General features: G+C 41.8%; 1 protein-coding gene across 2 annotated transcripts in view; it reads right to left on the reverse strand.

Moving 5' to 3' along the window:
• Nucleotides 1-20,936, reverse strand: part of osbp2a (oxysterol binding protein 2a) — a 46,767-nt gene that overhangs the window by 12,083 nt on the left and 13,748 nt on the right. For both annotated transcript variants that reach the window (XM_061926763.2, XM_061926764.1), the window contains 7 exons: nt 14,923-15,176; nt 14,653-14,821; nt 14,355-14,469; nt 11,327-11,393; nt 11,124-11,261; nt 10,802-11,047; nt 9,530-9,650 (listed from right to left, as the gene is read on the reverse strand). In XM_061926763.2, coding sequence (XP_061782747.1) covers nt 9,530-9,650; nt 10,802-11,047; nt 11,124-11,261; nt 11,327-11,393; nt 14,355-14,469; nt 14,653-14,821; nt 14,923-15,176 — 1,110 coding nt within the window. The remainder of the gene's footprint in view (nt 1-9,529; nt 9,651-10,801; nt 11,048-11,123; nt 11,262-11,326; nt 11,394-14,354; nt 14,470-14,652; nt 14,822-14,922; nt 15,177-20,936) is intronic.

The following is a 20,936-nucleotide window of genomic DNA, read 5'->3' on the forward strand; positions in this document are numbered from 1 at the left end:
GGAGCGATGACGTCACAACGTGACGTCACATCGGGAAGCAATCCGCCATTTTCTCACTTTCGTCGGTGTGTTGTCGGAGGGTGTAACAACACGAACAGGGACGGATTCAAGTTGCACCAGTGGCCCAAAGATGCGAAAGTGGCAAGAAATTCAGGCATGTGATTTGACCACAATGAAAAAGACTGAAAACATTTCCGGGGGACAAGGGGGACGACGCCCCCCGAAGCTCCTGGTTTTTCACCAATTTAACATGCTAAAATTAACAAAGACAGCACCATTTGAAGAAAATATTTTAGTGTTTAAAGACATGAAAACATCATTAATAGAACATACATAACCCAATTATCCTAATGAATCACTGTATATGGTTCAGTCCCAACCGTATTTAGTCACAAAAAAATTATCAGTGGTGTAACAGGTTTGCCAAGATGTATTATTATACAAAATATATTTTAAAGTTAAGACTATTACATGATATATGCTATCAGAAAGTAGCATTAATTGTAAAATACATAACCACTAATAACAATTCACAGTTTTAATGTATATGCCTAATTGCCTACAAGTTTAGTTATAAATATAACAAAATACCAAATGTAACCATTTCATTCTTTTCGCCAACATAGGACATAAATTTATGAAAATAATTAAACATGTTTAGTATTGTTGGATCGGTTCGCAGCCGAGTGTGAAGCGACTGGGATGAGAATCAGCACCTCCAAGTCCGAGTCCATGGTTCTCGCCCGGAAAAGGGTGGAGTGCCATCTCCGGGTTGGGGAGGAGACCCTGCCCCAAGTGGAGGAGTTCAAGTACCTCGGAGTCTTGTTCACGAGTGAGGGAAGAGTGGATCGTGAGATCGACAGGCGGATCGGTGCGGCGTCTTCAGTAATGCGGACGCTGTATCGATCCGTTGTGATGAAGAAGGAGCTGAGCCGGAAGGCAAAGCTCTCAATTTACCGGTCGATCTACGTTCCCATCCTCACCTATGGTCATGAGCTTTGGGTTATGACCGAAAGGACAAGATCACCGGTACAAGCGGCCGAAATGAGTTTCCTCCGCCGGGTGGCAGGGCTCTCCCTTAGAGATAGGGTGAGAAGCTCTGTCATCCGGGGGGAGCTCAAAGTAAAGCCGCTGCTCCTCCACATTGAGAGGAGCCAGATGAGGTGGTTAGGGCATCTGGTTAGGATGCCACCCGATCGCCTCCCTCGGGAGGTGTTTAGGGCACGCCCGACCGGTAGGAGGCCACGGGGAAGACCCAGGACACGTTGGGAAGACAATGTCTCCCGGCTGGCCTGGGAACGCCTCGGGATCCCCCGGGAGGAGCTGGATGAAGTGGCTGGGGAGAGGGAAGTCTGGGCTTCCCTGCTTAGGCTGCTGCCCCCGCGACCCGACCTCGGATAAGCGGAAGAAGATGGATGGATGGATGGATGGACGGACATGAAAACATCATTAATAGAACATACATAACCCAATTATCCTAATGAATCACTGTATATGGTTCAGTCCCAACAGCATTTAGTCACTAAAAAACGATCAGTGGTGTAACAGGTTTGCCAAGATGTATTATTATACAAAATATATTTTAAAGTTAAGACTATTACATGATATATGCTATCAGAATGTAGCATTAATTGTAAAATACATAACCACTAATAACAATTCACAGTTTTAATGTATATGCCTAATTGCCTACAAGTTTAGTTATAAATATAACAAAATACCAAATGTTACCATTTCATTCTTTTCGCCAACATAGGATATAAATTTATGAAAATAATTAAACATGTTTAGTATTGTTTACTCATATTTGAAAATAGGAAATAATAATAATGTGAGGACACTGACATGTGTGAAAATATATACCTTCAAGATTGTTACACCACTGACAATATTGTTTCAAGAGACTACATAAGAACTTAATATTACAAAATAGTATTATATGCAAATTTATTTCAAATAAATTGTTAACTGGAATCAATAATGCGACTCTTTGAATTTCTGTAATTTCAAAATATATTTTCACGTGGCTTTTTATTTTTAGAAAAACCCATTTATATTTCGCAAAGCAATAATTGGTTAATATTTAAAACAAACATGCGTATTTCGCAAGCAAATATTTTTTAGCTTACCTCATTATTAACAAGCCTGTCTGCAACTGAAGTGGGTTGTTTGGGTGGATCTTTCCTCTCAATGTCTACGGCAGACTAGTTGTCGATGTAAACAAAGGATGAAGTCCGTAAGGTTTGCTCACTTTCGGTTGACATCCAAAAGTACCAGCTAGTGAAAAGTTCGTTTTCCTTGCTTCAAGTTGTTTCATATGTTTTTGGCGTTTCGCACGTACTTCCAAAGCCTTGAAACCTCGTGATCCATAGTCAATATTATCATGACACCACGTGCACAAAACCTTTCCGGGACGATCGATTTTCCGAATTAAATCACCAAACAAAGTCGTAACTTCCTTCTTCCCAACAGTATCAGTGATTTCCCTTTCCATCCAGTCCCATCAAAACTTAATTTTGACATGTTTATCAATTTCTTTTACACGTAAAGCGTCCTTTCTCTCGAGAACCGACATCGTTTACATATGGAAAATGGCGGTAATAACCATTATGAATGATGACTTTATTAACATCATCATTCATAACTGATGTCCTGATTGGTCACAAGGAACATATCGACCAATCAACTACGGCGTAATATAAACTACGTCTCCAATCTTCATTTAGGGTCGGAAAAAAAAAAACGGAAAAACGGGAGATAATTTTTTTTTTCTTCCCGAGATTAAAAAAGATGGAATTCCGACTTTAGACGGAAAAATCACATGCCTGGAAATTGGACGAAATTTGTTCAAAATACGAGGCTGTGGGGAAAGCCGACGAAATGGTCAGTCGTTTGTTCCGCACACTTTACCGACGAAAGCTATGCTACGACAGAGATGGCAAGAATGTGTGGATATCCTGCGACACTCAAAGCAGATGCATTTCCAACGATAAAGTCAAAGAAATCTGCCGCCAGACCCCCATTGAATCTACTGGAGTGTGTGAGCAATTCAGGGACAAAGGACCTCGGTAGCACGGCAAGCAATGGCGGCAGTTTGTTCCCGCAGACGAGCGAGCTAAACCCCCTGGATGTCTTGGCTCACACCGTCCCTTATGCCACCGAAGATGATCAAGAGAAGAATATCGACCCTAGCTTCCCTGGCCTGCTGACATCAACTCCAAAACTGGACAGATCAGCTTTCAGGAAAAGAGAGCAGATGAGGGTATGTCTACAGAATATATTAATTGATGAAAACTTTATTCATTACTCGCGGTTTTACGTAAATTATTATACATAAACTGTGTTTACCAATAATTTAGATTAAAAACATTAATTTTTTTCAATCATTCGAGTACATTCGGGTAGTCTTGTGTAATGCAGTATTTTGTGTCTATTTAGGTATGGTTAACCTGAGTGCTGAAATCGTGGAAAAATATATGTTCTTAGCGCGCCTGAAATGGGCTGTCTGCACTCTCAAAGTGCATGTTGTTGCCAAATGTATTTCATATGCTGTAAACCTAGTTCATAGTAATTATCTTATCAGACAGTGTTAAGCCGCTGAAATCCGAGTCTGAATCCGAGCTGATGTCGCTATACCTTGCTGTTTGTTTGTGTTGGCATCACTGTGTGACGTCACAGGAAAATGGACGGGTGTATACAGGTAAAAGCCAGTAAATTAGAATATTTTGAAAAACTTGATTTATTTCAGTAATTGCATTCAAAAGGTGTAACTTGTACATTATATTTATTCATTGCACACAGACTGATGCATTCAAATGTTTATTTCATTTAATTTTGATGATTTGAAGTGGCAACAAATGAAAATCCAAAATTCCGTGTGTCACAAAATTAGAATATTACTTAAGGCTAATACAAAAAAGGGATTTTTAGAAATGTTGGCCAACTGAAAAGTATGAAAATGAAAAATATGAGCATGTCCAATACTCAATACTTGGTTGGAGCTCCTTTTGCCTCAATTACTGCGTTAATGCGGCGTGGCATGGAGTCGATGAGTTTCTGGCACTGCTCAGGTGTTATGAGAGCCCAGGTTGCTCTGATAGTGGCCTTCAACTCTTCTGCGTTTTTGGGTCTGGCATTCTGCATCTTCCTTTTCACAATACCCCACAGATTTTCTATGGGGCTAAGGTCAGGGGAGTTGGCGGGCCAATTTAGAACAGAAATACCATGGTCCGTAAACCAGGCACGGGTAGATTTTGCGCTGTGTGCAGGCGCCAAGTCCTGTTGGAACTTGAAATCTCCATCTCCATAGAGCAGGTCAGCAGCAGGAAGCATGAAGTGCTCTAAAACTTGCTGGTAGACGGCTGCGTTGACCCTGGATCTCAGGAAACAGAGTGGACCGACACCAGCAGATGACATGGCACCCCAAACCATCACTGATGGTGGAAACTTTACACTAGACTTCAGGCAACGTGGATCCTGTGCCTCTCCTGTCTTCCTCCAGACTCTGGGACCTCGATTTCCAAAGGAAATGCAAAATTTGCTTTCGTCAGAAAACATGACTTTGGACCACTCAGCAGCAGTCCAGCTCTTTTTTTCCTTAGCCCAGGTGAGACGCTTTTCGCGCTGTTTCTTGGTCAACAGTGGCTTGACACGAGGTATGCGGCAGTTGAAACCCATGTCTTTCAAGCGTCTCTTGGTGGTGGATCTTGAAGCACTGACTCCAGCAGCTGTCAACTCCTTCTGAATCTCCCCCCCATTTTTGAATGTTTTTTTTTTCACAATCTTGACCAGAGCGCGGTGATCCCTATCGCTTGTACACTTTTTCTGACCACAGTTTTTCCTTCCCTTTGCCTCTCCATTAATGTGTTTGGACACAGAGCTCTGAGAACAGCCAGCCTCTTCAGCAATAACCTTTTGTGTCTTTCCCTCCTTGTGCAATGTCGATGGTTGCCTTTTGGACAGCTGTCAAATCTGAAGTCTTCCCCATGTTTGTGTAGGCTTCAGAACTGGACTGAGAGACCATTTAAAGCCCTTTGCAGGTGTTTTGAGTTAATCAGATGATTAGTTTGTGGCACCAGGTGTCTTCAAAATTTAACCCTTACACAATATTCTAATTTTGTGACACACGGAATTTTGGATTTTCATTTGTTGCCACTTCAAATCATCAAAATTAAATGAAATAAACATTTGAATGCATCAGTCTGTGTGCAATGAATAAATATAATGTACAAGTTACACCTTTTGAATGCAATTACTGAAATAAATCAAGTTTTTCAAAATATTCTAATTTACTGGCTTTTACCTGTATAACGATGGTTAAAATCAGGCACTTTGAAGCTTTTTTTAGGGATATTGCGTGATGGGTAAAATTTAAAAAAAAACTTCGAAAAATAAAATAAGCCACTGGGAACTGATTTTTAATGGTTTTAACCCTTCTGAAATTGTGATAATGTTCCCCTTTATAGGGAATCATTTACAGAGGGTACCACGTATGATGAGAAAGAAGCACAGTAAAGAACAAGCGGTTCCTTTGCACGTCGCTAAAGATGTGAAGTGAAATATATTTATATAGCGCTTTTTTCAAGTGACTCAAAGTGCTTTACATAGTAAAACCCAATATCTAAGTTACATTTAAACCAGTGTGGGTGGCACTGGGAGCAGGTGGGTAAAGTGTCCAAGGACACAACAGCAGTGACTAGGATGGCGGAAGCGGGGCTCGAACCTGGAACCCTCAAGTTGCTGGCACGGCCGCTCTACCAACCGAGCTATACTGTGGTGCCCAAACAGTGGAAAAACCTGTGTTTATCCACTTACTAAAACCATAGTTTTAGTAAGTGGGCCTACCCACACCCAACATTTCAGATTTAAACCACAGGTCCATCACTCGACTGGCAAACACAATAGTCCAGGATATCACTCACCCACTACACCAATACATGGTACAGAACAATCAAATTCCGGAGGGCCCGCCTCAGGAAAAGCCTGATCCCTGCAGCTATAGCCGCCCTTAACAGCAAGCCTGGCCGACCTGTCTGACAAGCTCATAAATGTGTTTGTCATGTATGATGTATTTTTGTTTTGTGATGTGTAATGTCTATTGTTTAAATGTACGGCCGTGAAAATGAATTTGCCCACGGGGACCAATAAATCTATCTAATCTATCTAATAAAGCCCTTTCAATGTTGGTTTATTATTTGCATACTATGTAAATGCTACATTTTGTTTATATAAGAAGTTAATTCACAACAAAAAACTTACAATATTAACATTTTATTGAGTTTATTTATTTGCATGTAGAGTGCAACGGTAAATCTTTGTTTACAGCATACTTGCCAACCTTGAGACCTCCGATTTCGGAAGGTGGGGGGAGGGGGGTGGGGGTGGGCGTGGTCAGGGTGGGACGGGGGCGTGGCTAAAAGGGGAGGAGTATATTTACAGCTAGAATTCACCAAGTCAAGTATTTCATATAAATATATATATATATATATATATATGAAATACTTGACGTTCAGTGAATTCTAGCTATATACATATATATATATATATGTATAAAATAAATACTTGAATTTCAGTGTTCATTTATCTACACCTATACACACATATAACACTCATCTACTCATTGTTGAGTTAAGGGTTGAATTGTCCATCCTTGTTCTATTCTCTGTCACTATTTTTCAAACCATGCGGAACACCCTCTCTGCTGTGTGGCACGCACAAAAGTGCTTTCATCAAATGCACTAGATGGCAGTATTGTCCTGTTTAAGAGTGTCACAACATTGCTGTTTACGGCAGACGAACTGCTTTACGGTATACAAAAACGTGACTGCTGTTGTTGTGTGTTGTTGCCGCGCTGGGAGGACGTTAATGAAACTGCCTAACAATAAACCCACATAAGAAACCAAGAACTCGCCCTCCATCATTCTACAGTTATAACGTGATTGGGCAGGTATGCTGTTAATATTGTGGGTTAGTGGACTCAGGTCCTCATGGACCTGAGTCCGCCTGAATTTCGGAAGATTTTCGGGAGAAAATTTGTCCCGGGAGGTTTTCGGGAGAGGCGCTGAATTTCGGGAGTCTCCCGGAAAATCCGTGAGGGTTGGCAAGTATGGTTTACAGAAGCCCTCATTTATTTTTGAACAATGAGTCTATACAAAGGGCAATTCATATTTGTTCCAGAAGCAACTTTATAAAATGTTTATAGTTTTGCTAAGAGTAAGATGCGGTGTATGTTCATGCCATGTTTATAGGGGCATTGTCTCCTTTCCAAACTACTTTTTTTTTTTATTAAATGAAAGCGCAATTTGGTTTGAATTATCTGTCATTTGTATTCATTGTTTTTTTTTAAGAAGTAGGGGACAAAATCATCAGGAATCAAATTTTTTGTATAAAATTAGGCCATATTATCCAGGCCTTAATCTCTATAGGCTTAGTTGGCCACATGCGTGGACAGCACCTTTTAGCTCTTATTTCCTAAATTGTGTACACTACTGAATTGGGGTCTTATGGCCCTTATGTGGACACTTATACTGCCATCTGGTGGTGTCAGAAGAGTATAACATACAATGGAATTTGGGGGAAAAAGTGTAAAAATAAGAACTAGCATGTCACTAAACATTAAGTACACGTTTGTTACTTATGGACTAAGTACATCATATCAAAAGATGATTCTTAGTTTTTATTCTAATTAAGGTCCAATAAGCCCAAATAGCAAAGAGAAATAAAAAAGCATGTAAACAAACAGCTTGGTCCTTAAAGGGGAACATTATCACCAGACCTATGTAAGCGTCAATATATACCTTGATGTTGCAGAAAAAAGACCATATTTTTTTTTAACCGATTTCCGAACTCTAAATGGGTGAATTTTGGCGAATTAAACGCCTTTCAAATATTCGCTCTCGGAGCGATGACGTCACAACGTGGCGTCACATCGGGAAGCAATCCGCCATTTTCTCAAACACCGAGTCAAATCAGCTGTTATTTTCCGTTTTTTCGACTGTTTTCCGTACCTTGGAGACATCGTGCCTCGTCGGTGTGTTGTCGGAGGGTGTAACAACACGAACAGGGACGGATTCAAGTTGCACCAGTGGCCCAAAGATGCGAAAGTGGCAAGAAATTGGACGTTTGTTCCGCACACTTTACCGACGAAAGCTATGCTACGACAGAGATGGCAAGAATGTGTGGATATCCTGCGACACTCAAAGCAGATGCATTTCCAACGATAAAGTCAAAGAAATCTGCCGCCAGACGCCCATTGAATCTGCCGGAGTGTGTGAGCAATTCAGGGACAAAGGACCTCGGTAGCACGGCAAGCAATGGCGGCAGTTTGTTCCCGCAGACGAGCGAGCTATCGACCCTAGCTTCCCTGGCCTGCTGACATCAACTCCAAAACTGGACAGATCAGCTTTCAGGAAAAGAGCGCGGATGAGGGTATGTCTACAGAATATATTAATTGATGAAAATTGGGCTGTCTGCACTCTCAAAGTGCATGTTGTTGCCAAATGTATTTCATATGCTGTAAACCTAGTTCATAGTTGTTAGTTTCCTTTAATGCCAAACAAACACATACCAATCGTTGGTTAGAAGGCGATCGCCGAATTCGTCCTCGCTTTCTCCCGTGTCGCTGGCTGTCGTGTCGTTTGTCGATTTCGCTTGCATACGGTTCAAACCGATATGGCTCAATAGCTTCAGTTTCTTCTTCAATTTCGTTTTCGCTACCTGCCTCCACACTACAACCATCCGTTTCAATACATTCGTAATCTGTTGAATCGCTTAAGCCGCTGAAATCCGAGTCTGAATCCGAGCTAATGCCGCTATAGCTTGCTGTTCTATGCGCAATGTTTGTTTGTGTTGGCTTCACTATGTGACGTCACAGGAAAATGGACGGGTGTATATATAACGATGGTTAAAATCAGGCACTTTGAAGCTTTTTTTAGGGATATTGCGTGATGGGTAAAATTTTGAAAAAAACTTCGAAAAATATAATAAGCCACTGTGAACTGATTTTTAATGGTTTTAACAATTCTGAAATTGTGATAATGTTCCCCTTTAAGAGGTTGACACTTTGGCATTGTTTAATCCATTTTCTACCGCTTGTCCCGTTCGGGGTCGCGGGGGGTGCTGGAGCCTATCTCAGCTACAATCGGGCGGAAGGCGGTGTACACCCTGGACAAGTCGCAACCTCATCACAGGGCCAACACAGATAGACAGACAACATTCACACTCACATTCACACACTAAGGCCAATTTTTTAGTGTTGCCAATCAACCTATCCCCAGGTCTTTGGAGGTGGGAGGAAGCCGGAGTACCCGGATGGAACCCACGCAGTCATGGGGAGAACATGCAAACCAGACAGAAAGATCCCGAGCCCATTGAGAGGTACACGCACTAACCCCTTCTCCACCGTGCTGCCCCACTTATAAGTCAGAAAAAGATGAAATTCATCATAATTCCCATTTTAAACAAACAATGGATTACATCTGCGCTTTTTGGTGGCAAGCATGACCACCAAAAAGCTGAAGCGGTTCCTCACCTAGCGGCATGACAGACACGTACTTCCCACGGAATTTGCTATCAATAGTGATGGATTGCCACAGTGTCCATCCTCGCTGAGAGATGACGTGGTGGGCGGCGGCTGGTGGGTGATGACTCACCTGAGAGAGTACATGGCAACATGTTTATCGTATATTCACACGAGACCTGTAAATATGTGTATGGAACATAAATCATGGTCCATGTCCACACAATGGCTATTTTAAAAATATTATGCAAAACTGATTTTTTTTTAATGATGTTCAAGCAATATGTGAGACTGATTTTTTTTAATGATGTTCAAGCAATATGTGAGACTGTTTATGAATCAACATAATTTCCCTCATTTGTTTGCTCCTCTTTTAAGAGTCACTTTTGATGTTTTTCATCATGTCATGAAGGAAAAACCTCCCTCCTCATGGTCATGATGTTGTACCACCTCTGACCAGCTCCTAGCTAGAACAATAAATGCTAACCACTTTGAATAGAATACAAACAATCTGGTAGAAATGTGTTTTTGGCTCACCAACACACAGTGTTGGGAATAACGCGTTACTTTTTACAGCTTGTCCTTTATCATTTTGACAAAATAATAGAATGATAAATGACACATTATGTTACTGCATACGTCAGCAGACTAATGTTTGCTTACTTAATACTAAAAGACAAATTGTCTAGTATGTTCACTATTTTATTTAAGAACAAGATTGTTCTTCCATTGCAAGAAGAAACATATGTTTAATGTACCCTAAGATTTTTTTGTTAAAATAAAGCCAATAATGCCATTTTTTGTGTATCGAAAAGTATTGTGGAGAATGGATATATGTTTAATCGTTATTTCTTTATTCATAGCCATGTTTAGATCAGATAGTACTTTTCCATTGTATATTCTGTATACCAGTTTCTCTTTGTCTACATAGGTCTACATCGCCCTCCTTGCCTTATCAGTGTTGGGGAAGGGAGAGGCATTCCTTCCCATTTGAATGTTAGAACAACTTGAGAAGCCGGTATGAATGTATTGGTCTGGGCTGTTCTCCTGAAGCTTCAATAAAACTTGATAATATTCCTATTCTGTCTTGATGGTCCTTCTTACTCAGCATATATGTCATCGAAAGAACTTGGGATTGACCAGTGACTTAAATTCCCTGGGAGGAAGAGCTGGTCAGACGCAACAGTATCTAAATATATTTTGGTACCAGTACCGGTACCAAAATATTGGTATCGGGACAACCCTAATGTGAACGTAGACTCAGGAGCGCTGTGGATGACTCACCTGCTCACAGATGGAGCGGTAGCCGTACTCCTCCAGGCGATCCAGCTCGTACGTCTCACCGAGCAGAGGGTTGAAGGGCTTGGCTGTGCGATGGACGGTGGTGGAGTAGGAGGACACCGAGAAGGCAGCCACCAGGCACATCTGCTCGAGGGAGGAGTCGCAGCGAGCCGCCCGGTCCAGCAGCTCGCTGTACTCCAGATCTTCGGTCAGGCGCTGCAGCATGGACAGCGGCTCGTTGAAGTTGACCTGCAAAAAAAGGACTGTGATGAAAAAGTCTCATTTGCATACATCCGTCACTTTGTCGCGAGTGTGAAGCGTTTACAGGCATCGGTATCTTTGCCAGGTCTTTTCCGATGCAGTTCTTCATGATGCTCCACAGGTTCAGGGAATAATTGGGCTTGTCTGGAATGCGGCTGCGTCGTGTTCTCCGTAGCTGCATGTGGTTTGAGCCTGAGGTGTCCTGAAGAAGAAAAAAGCTTTACATCATTTGAATACAAAAGGCACAAACAAAACAAAGGGACCTACATTCTCGTTGTGGGTCCAGTCATGAGGCAATCCACCGCTCATCATACTCTGAGTACTCCCTGAACGTCTAAGAGAAAGTGGATATTGTGTTGGTGAAAGAAAAGCAGATCACCATCAAATGGGACAAAATTAAATACATTTACAAAATCGTTAAATAATTACTTACTGTATTTTTCGGACTATAAGTCGCAGTTTTTTTCATAGTTTGGCCGGGGGTGCGACTTATACTCGGGAGCGACTTGTGTGTGTGAAATTATTAACACATTAGCGTAAAATATCAAATAATATTATTTATCTCATTCACGTAAGAGACTAGACGTATAAGATTTCATGGGATTTAGCGATTAGGAGTGACAGATTGTTTGGTAAACGTATAGCATGTTCTATATGTTATAGTTATTTGAATGACTCTTACCATAATATGTTACGTTAACATACCAGTTGGTTATTTATGCCTCATATAACGTACACTTATTCAGCCTGTTGTTCACTATTCTTTATTTATTTTAAATTGCCTTTCAAATGTCTATTCTTGGTGTTGGCTTTTATCAAATAAATTTCCCCAAAAAATGCGACTTATACTCCAGTGCGACTTATACCGTATTTTTCGGACTATAAGTCGCATCGGCCGAAAATGCACAATAAAGAAGAAAAAAAAACATATATAAGTCGCACTGGAGTATAAGTCGCATTTTGGGGGGAAATATATTTGATAAAAGCCAACAGCAAGAATAGACATTTGAAAGGCAATTTAAAATAAATAAAGAATAGTGAACAACAGGCTGAATAAGTGTACGTTATATGACGCATAAATAACCAACTGGTATGTTAACGTAACATATTATGGTAAGAGTCATTCAAATAACTAACATATAGAACATGCTATACGTTTACCAAACAATCTGTCACTCCCGATCGCTAAATCCCATGAAATCTTCCGCCTCGGTGTCGCTTGTCCAGCTTGTAATCTGCAGTATATGATTTCCTTTTCGGTGCCATTTTAGTTCAGTCCTTCTCAGTTTTTATAAGTTACCGCCAATGTTGACGTGACCCATTTTAATAGCTCCGGCAGTAGCGTATAGCATATAGCAGTTAGCACTCCAACACCCACAATGCACTTCTGCCTTGTCCCGCCCCCGCCGAATTCTTATTGGTTGGCGTGTGAGTGACGATAGCTGACGTGTGAGTGACGATTGCTGATGTGTGTGTGACGATGGCTGCCATTTGCTTCGTCGCTCACGCGAATGAGATAAATAATATTATTTGATATTTTACGGTAATGTGTTAATAATTTCACACATAAGTCGCTCCGGAGTAGGGATAAAAAAAACTCCGGTCCGTGTTTTCCAACGCACCTATTTAAATAATACATTCCACTTTTCTGCTGCTCCCTAATTTCCGTTCCGCATTTTCCAGCACACCTTTAACACATCCACACGTCTGTGGATTCTAACGCAGTTGCTTTTAGCTGCTGGCATTACACGACAGGCTCTTCTCACTCTTTCCTGTGTCTCCCTCTCACAGACAGCGGGCGCACCTTCTTACACACGTCACATACTGTCACGTCATACGTCACATACTGTCACGTCATACGTCACATACGTATACGTCCTCTCCCAGCAGAGAGCGAGGTAGCGGCATGGCTAACGTTAGCTGTGATGCTAGCGCAGCCGCTAAGGTGCGCGCCTGCTCAAGCGTCCTCTGCGCACGGCAAATCTATGCCACGCACAAAATCAAATAAAAAAAATAAGCGCATAACAATTTTCGACACACGGACACGACAGAGACAACAGTTTTCGTCATCATTGTTCAAATATTGTGACGTCTGTCGAGACGCTTATCTCCATTCGGTGCCACACGTCCACACCATCAAAATGCCGAGGCAAACATTTCCACATCAACACCGTATGAAAAAATTAGTGATTTTTTTAGTTGTGATTTCCTTCTCTGCATGAAAGTTTTAAAGTAGCATATATTAATGCAGTATGAAGAAGAATGTTTTAATGTAGACATGCAAGCCTTGAAAGAACATTTTGAAAATCAAGACTACATTTCCTGCAAATGGGTGCATTTCTACCATATATTTTAACTAGATTTATTCTCATATCAAACTCTTTTGGCTGTCTTTTTGACACTTAAATCAGGCGCCCCCCTCCACACCCTGGATTATAAATAATGTAAATAATTAAATGTGATTATCTTGTGTGATGACTGTATTATGATGATAGTATATATCTGATAGTATATATCTGTGGACCCCGACTTAAACAAGTTGAAAAACTTATTGGGGTGTTACCATTTAGTGGTCAATTGTACGGAATATGTACTTCACTGTGCAACCTACTAATAAAAGTCTCAATCAATCAATCAAAACACATAGAATCATCATACTGCTGTGATTATATGCATCAAGTGTTCATTCAAGGCTAAGGCAAAATATCGAGATATATATTGTGTATCGCAATATGGCCTTAAAATATCGCAATATTAAAAAAAGGCCATATCGCCCAGCCCTAGTTCAATGATGCCATTTCTGTTTGTCATGTATAATTGTGTCTATTTTGTGTTTATCCTTGAATAAACAGGTCAGTTTCTTGTTACCAACCATTGTGTATTATTCAAACTCCCCTAATTCAGCTGGCTAGTTGTTATCAAGAGTACTAAAACCCTTTTCAACATGATTCTGACAACTAAGTAGGCTAAATAACTTTAAACGTTAATACATGCTCGGATAGGCCAGTATCGGTCAGTATCGGTATCGGATCGGAAATGCAAAAACAATATCGGTATCGGATCGGAAGTGCAAAAACCTGGATCGGGACATCCCTACTCCGGAGTATAAGTCGCAGCCCCGGCCAAACTAGGAAAAAAACGTCGACGTATAGTCCGAAAAATGCGGTATATGTTTTTTTCCTTCTTTATTATGCATTTTCGGCCGGTGCGACTTATACTTATAGTGCGAAAAATACGGTATTTATTTTTGTCTGAGTTGGCCAGTAAAAAACAAAAAAATGCCATGAGGTCTTACTTGTGCTGCGTCCCAGCATTGGTTGACACGGTTATGAATGAAGGGGCGTCCTCCATGGCATCAAAGAATTCGTCATTTTCTTCACTCTCGTCCCCCTTGCGAGATCTCTCCGCACCTGCAGGGAAATACACGATGTAAATACAAACAGTAGCCAAATTAAGCCTCACACAAATTATTCGAGTAGTCTGTGTACAGCTTGAATGTGTTGAATCCAAATCATTCATTTCACAGTGTTGACCCTCGTGAAGATATACGATAATAAAAATGTGTTCCATTGGCAAATAAGAGTAGTTCTCACCTGCGTACGAGGTGGGCTTCTCCCTCCAGGCCGTCTCCAGGCTGTTGTGTTGTTTGGCTAGCTGCTCGATGGTTTCTTCCAGATGGTGACGCTGCTCTCGCTCATGCTGCAGGGCTTTTTGCCACCTTCGGCTGTGAGATTCCGCTACGTCTAGGAACTCACGACAAGCCTGAAGAGTGTGAAGACGACAGAGAGGATGTGTCTTCCCCCCACTGCTTTCCAGCTATAGGAGAGATTTGCAGCTAACGAGGGCGAGGGGGGGGAACTCACATTGATCATAGCATTGGAGGTGAGGCGGAAAAGGGTGGCTCGCTCGTTAACGCTTTTCACTTTGTCCGGGCTGTCGACGCAGCCGCGCAGTTCCTCGAGTTCGCTGAGGGAGCGCTGGAGGGCGGCGCCATGCTTCCCTAAAAGATCATTACAGGTGCTCAAGTCGTCCAGCTTGTTGGCCAACGTCTTCAGAGCGCTTTGGCTTAAGGCTCGATCGTCCTCCTGAACACTCGTCCCTTCATCTCCAGAGTCATCTTCTCGGAAGGACGAACCGTGAAAATCAAAGGACATGGCACTGTTAGAGATGTTCAAAATAAAACACTAAGAATGAACAGCACTCTGTGGATAGAAACATCAGGTTTTTAGCTCATCAAGAAGCAAACTGGGATTCCTTTTCAGCCAGGTGATCAAAGGTGAGATCATAAACTGCAATGATGTCATTGGCATCCCCAGAGGTTCAGAGCACTTACTCAGCATTCAGATTGCTCTGATGTCATCATAAATAAAGAAAGCATTGTGAATATTGAGGCATTATACTTAACTCCTAACTTTAGCTTCGAATGAGCAAACTTTTGTTTTTCCTGTGTGTTTTACATTACATTAGTGAATTCATGTAAAAAATATTTTATTGTTCGAAAGCATTCCATTTTTACAACTGTATGGTCATTACGAACGTTAAAATGTAATTCAGTTAACTTGCATTTTTGTAAGCGAACCCAATAATGCTGTGTGGAGGGGGGCGTGGCCTGCGGACCTGCAGCGAAGCGGGGTGTGCCAGGACCGGCTTCGAGATCAGCAACAGGCGCGTAGATGGCCCACCTGGGCCTGCTTATCTAATCACCTGTCGCTCTGTTAAAAGGCAGCAGCCGGGAAGGAGAGGGGAGTTGGAGTTGGAGCACGAGAGAGAGCGAGAGCGAGATTGACACACAATAAGGACAATTGCTGAAAAGCACAACAGAGATGCTGGTGCAGTTTTACTCAGCCATCATCGAGTCCATCACCGTGTGGTTCCCCGGCGCCACAGTCCGGGACAAGCATCGACTGCAGCGCATGGTACGTGCTGCTGAGAAGGTGATTGGCTGCAAACTCCCACCCCTCCAGGACCTGTTCTCCTCCAGGACCAGGAGGCGTGTGGGTCGGATCACAGCTGACTCTTCTCACCCTGGACACAAACTATTCTCCCCTCTCCCCTCAGGCAGGAGACTACGGTCCATCCAGACCCACACCTCCCGCCACCTGAACACTTTTTTTCCCCTCGGCAATAACAATAACAATAACAAGATCTGATAGCGCAGTTACATCTCTTTTTATTACCAAATCTGTGTTATATGTGTTTTATGTTGCACCAAGTAAAATTCCTAGTTTGTGAACCCGTTCTCAAACAATGGCAATAAAAAAAACTCTTCTTCTGAAAAAACCCTGAAAAGGAGCGGTGATGTCTGTACTTGGTGGTCCGAAGAACCCGGAGGAGAGATACCTCTACAATTTGGCCACCAAGTACAGACATCACCGCTAATTTTCAGGGTTTTTAGACAGTGTTTTATTTAAAGGGGAACATTATCACAATTTCAGAAGGGTTAAAACCATTAAAAATCAGTTCCCAGTGGCTTATTTTATTTTTCGAAATTTTTTTCAAAATTTTACCCATCACGCAATATCCCAAAAAAAAAGCTTCAAAGTGCCTGATTTTAACCATCGTTATATACACACGTCCATTTTCCTGTGACGTCACACAGTGATGCCAACACAAACAAACATGGCGCATAGAACAGCAAGCTATAGCGACATTAGCTCGGATTCAGATTCGGATTTCAGCGGCTTAAGCGATTCAACAGATTACGCATGTATTGAAACGGATGGTTGTAGTGTGGAGGCAGGTAGCGAAAACGAAATTGAAGAAGAAACTGAAGCTATTGAGCCATATAGGTTTGAACCGTATGCAAGCGAAACCGACGAAAACGACACGACAGCCAGCGACACGGGAGAAAGCGAGGACGAATTCGGCGATCGCCTTCTAACCAACGATTGGTATGTGTTTGTTTGGCATTAAAGGAAACTAACAACTATGAACTAGGTTTACAGCATATGAAATACATTTGGCAACAACATGCACTTTGAGAGTGCAGACAGCCCAATTTTCATCAATTAATATATTCTGTAGACATACCCTCATCCGTGCTCTTTTCCTGAAAGCTGATCTGTCCAGTTTTGGAGTTGATGTCAGCAGGCCAGGGAAGCTGGGGTCGATATTCTTCTCTTGATCATCTTCGGTGGCATAAGGGACGGTGTGAGCCAAGACATCCAGGGGGTTTAGCTCGCTCGTCTGCAGGAACAAACTGCCGCCATTGCTTGCCGTGCTACCGAGGTCCTTTGTCCCTGAATTGCTCACACACTCCGGCAGATTCAATGGGGGGCTAGCGGCAGATTTCTTTGACTTTATGGTTGGAAATGCATCTGCTTTGAGTGTCGCAGGATATCCACACATTCTTGCCATCTCTGTCGTAGCATAGCTTTCGTGGGTAAAGTGTGCGGAACAAACGTCCAATTTCTTGCCACTTTCGCATCTTTGGGCCACTGGTGCAACTTGAATCCGTCCCTGTTCGTGTTGTTACACCCTCCGACAACACACCGACGAGGCATGATGTCTCCAAGGTACGGAAAACAGTCGAAAAAACGGAAAATAACAGAGCTGATTTGACTCGGTGTTTGAGAAAATGGCGGATTGCTTCCCGATGTGACGTCACAACGTGGCGTCACATCGGGAAGCAATCCGTTTAATCGCGTTTAATTCGCCAAAATTCACCCATTTAGAGTTCGGAAATCGGTTAAAAAAATATATGGTCTTTTTTCTGCAACATCAAGGTATATATTGACGCTTACATAGGTCTGGTGATAATGTTCCCCTTTAACAATAAAGTCTCTGTTGTGCTTTTCAGCAATTGTCCTTAGTGTGTGTCAATCTCGCTCTCGCTCTCTCTCGTGCTCCAACTCCAACTCCCCTCTCCTTCCCGGATACTGCCTTTTAACAGAGCGACAGGTGATTAGATAAGCAGGCCCAGGTGGGCCATTACGCACCTGTCGCTGATCTCGAAGCCGGTCCTGGCACACCCCGCTTCGCTGCAGGTCCGCAGGCCACGCCCCCCTCCACATGCTGAATCAAGCATATTCATAAATACTTTATGAAACTGCGTTTGTGACGTGTCTGGTTTACATAAAATTGTAGGAACAAAAAGGATATCAATTATATAATGAGATGTGTTGCAAGGAAACAACGTTTCTGACGGATTCAGCAAACTGCAATGAGCAACGCAACACTTTAGGAAAAACAAAAACAAAAAAACATTATGTTTAACTACTAGTGGTTATGGTTTTAATCCACATCTGGTGTTTTGGTGGGGATGGCGTTGACACTTGCCTCACGCAGCACTACAGTCCACTACAAATGGACAAGATAATGAACATTATAAATATTGATGATTACATTCTTTCTTTTGCTTTCCAAAATGTATGCCAGCAACACGTGGTAACAACTCGGTAAAAACAATATGCAGGAAATAAACTATGTACATCTGTGAGCAAAATACATGTGTCAATTGTGCTAACATAGAATGTGCACTTGGAACCTGCAAGCGGACTCACTCAAGCAAGCTGGTCCTTGATTTAGTGGACTGCGTTTACACTTCACCAAAAAAAAAACAACATACTAGTAGAGAAAACAGACTAGATTTAATTTTAACCAGACCAAAAATGACAAGTGCATGACATACAGTCATCTCTCGTCACATCATGCTTTGAAGTTTGTGGCTACACTGTCACAGATTGTTTTTTAAGCATAATATATGTATTTTTGGCCTAAATTAAACATTTTCAAGCATAAAAACGGTGAAATGAACTAAAATATCAATACTATAGTAGTATTAGCAACTGGATGAGACCAAACCAATCAGAGCACACTGTTCAGTATTGTGGGCACTGACTGGCCCAGCCTCAGGCAGCATTACTATATATGGATAAAGGAGTGTAAAGGTGACTATGTGGGTGTTATTTCATGACTAAAGGGCTCTCATAATGTCAAAAAACATAAAACTTTGTTACGCTCCACCTATGAAAATATTTGACTTATAATTGATCATTCCTATTTTGCGGAAATTAATTTACTGCCATCAGATCCAGAAAGCAATTAACAGCGATAAACGTGGGTTTATTGTAATCCGATTTGTACTATTTTGTCATCACAGTCAAAATCCCAGACGCTCCAGACGAGAATGCTGTGAATGGACACCGTTGCCGTGGAAACATAAGCCTATGCAGTCAGTAAGCTAAGCTATTTTTAGAAGTGGTAGAAGAAGTGGGAGGGAAATGCAGGGAAGAGCGGTTAGGATGATGCATTCCCCATTTTCCTCCAGCCTTTCTGAGACAATCTATTAGTCTGTGGGATCTTTTTAAAAGCAGGGCAGGGAGGCTGGCCTTTTATGTCTGGATTAGTCTGGTCTAAGTCAGAGACAAACTAGTACACCCTCTGTCTGAGACACACTAGTACACCCTCCGTTTAAGACAAACTAGTACTCCCTCCGTCTGAGACAGACTAGTACTCCCTCCGTCTGAGACAGACTAGAACACCCTCCGTCTGAGACAGACTAGTACACCCTCCGTCTGAGACAAACTAGTACATTCTCCGTCTAAGACAAACTGGTACACCCTCCATCTGAGACAGACTAGTACTCCCTCCGTCTGAGACAGACTAGTACTCCCTCCGTCTGAGACAGTCTTGTACACCCTCATCTGAGACAAACTAGTACACCCTCATCTGAGACAAACTAGTACACCCCCTGGCTGCGACAGACTAGTACACCCTCCGTCAGAGACAGACTAGTACTCCATCATTCTGTAACAGACTAGTACTCACTCAGTTTGAGACCAAATTAGTCTCAGACGCCATTAGTCTGATACAAACTAGCACTCCCAGTCTGAGACAGACTAACACTCCCCTAGTTTGATGCAAACTAGTACTATCCCAGTCTTATACAAACTAGTCTTCCCTTAGTTTCAGACAGACTAACACTCCCCCGATCTGATGCAAACTAGCACTACCCCAGTCTGAGACAAACTGGTACTCCCTCATTCTTATGCAAACTAGTACTCCCCTGGTCTGATACAAACTAGTCCTCCCTTCATTCTGAAACAGACTAGTACTCTTAGTCTGAGACAGACTAGTAGGCCTACTCCCTTGGTCTGATACAAACTAGTACTCCCTCATTTCAAAACAAATTAACACTCCCTCAGTCTAAGAGAAACTAGTACTTCCCTAGTCTGAGACAAACAGTACTCCCTCATTCCGATGCAAACTAGTACTCCCCCACTCTTATACAAACTAGTACTCCTTCAGGGAAAACCAGAAGTTCCATGACCTATATAGAGCTGAGGGATTGTGTTTCACATTACAAAACAGCTTATCCTGTGCACACAAACACACAGCCATGGAAGAAATATTAGTTAGTACTTTAGAGCTTCTTTAGATGGCTTTGGTGACTCATGAGTGAAAACACACCCACATCTATTAGATGGAGCATCACCATGGACAGAGTGGGCAGAGATAGTCCAACTTGGACGCTTAACAAATATCGCCACAGTGGAGCTACCATACCATCTAATTACAAAACAAGTATAAATGTGTACGAATGTAGAGTTCTCTGTAATTGTCATACTTGAGAATACACGCTTTTCTGCAAACAGTTTTAAGAGAAATAGGAATGTTTTTGACATTTTCATGAAACTGGCACACCCAAATACCTGTAAAAAAAATACAAATAATTTCAATACCAAATATTAGAATATATTCTAATCAATTTTGATATCACAATAAAAATACACTAATATAAAAAAAAAACATTTACACAAAGAGAATATTACACTAACTATATTTATATATGATAAAAATGTACATATACATACATACTCAATACTTGAGCTGTTTTAGTGGCAACAACAGACATTCATGGATGCCAACATGGCTG

This window comes from Nerophis lumbriciformis, linkage group LG32 (assembly GCF_033978685.3).
Source record: "Nerophis lumbriciformis linkage group LG32, RoL_Nlum_v2.1, whole genome shotgun sequence".
NCBI classification, from domain to species: Eukaryota; Metazoa; Chordata; class Actinopteri; order Syngnathiformes; family Syngnathidae; genus Nerophis; species Nerophis lumbriciformis.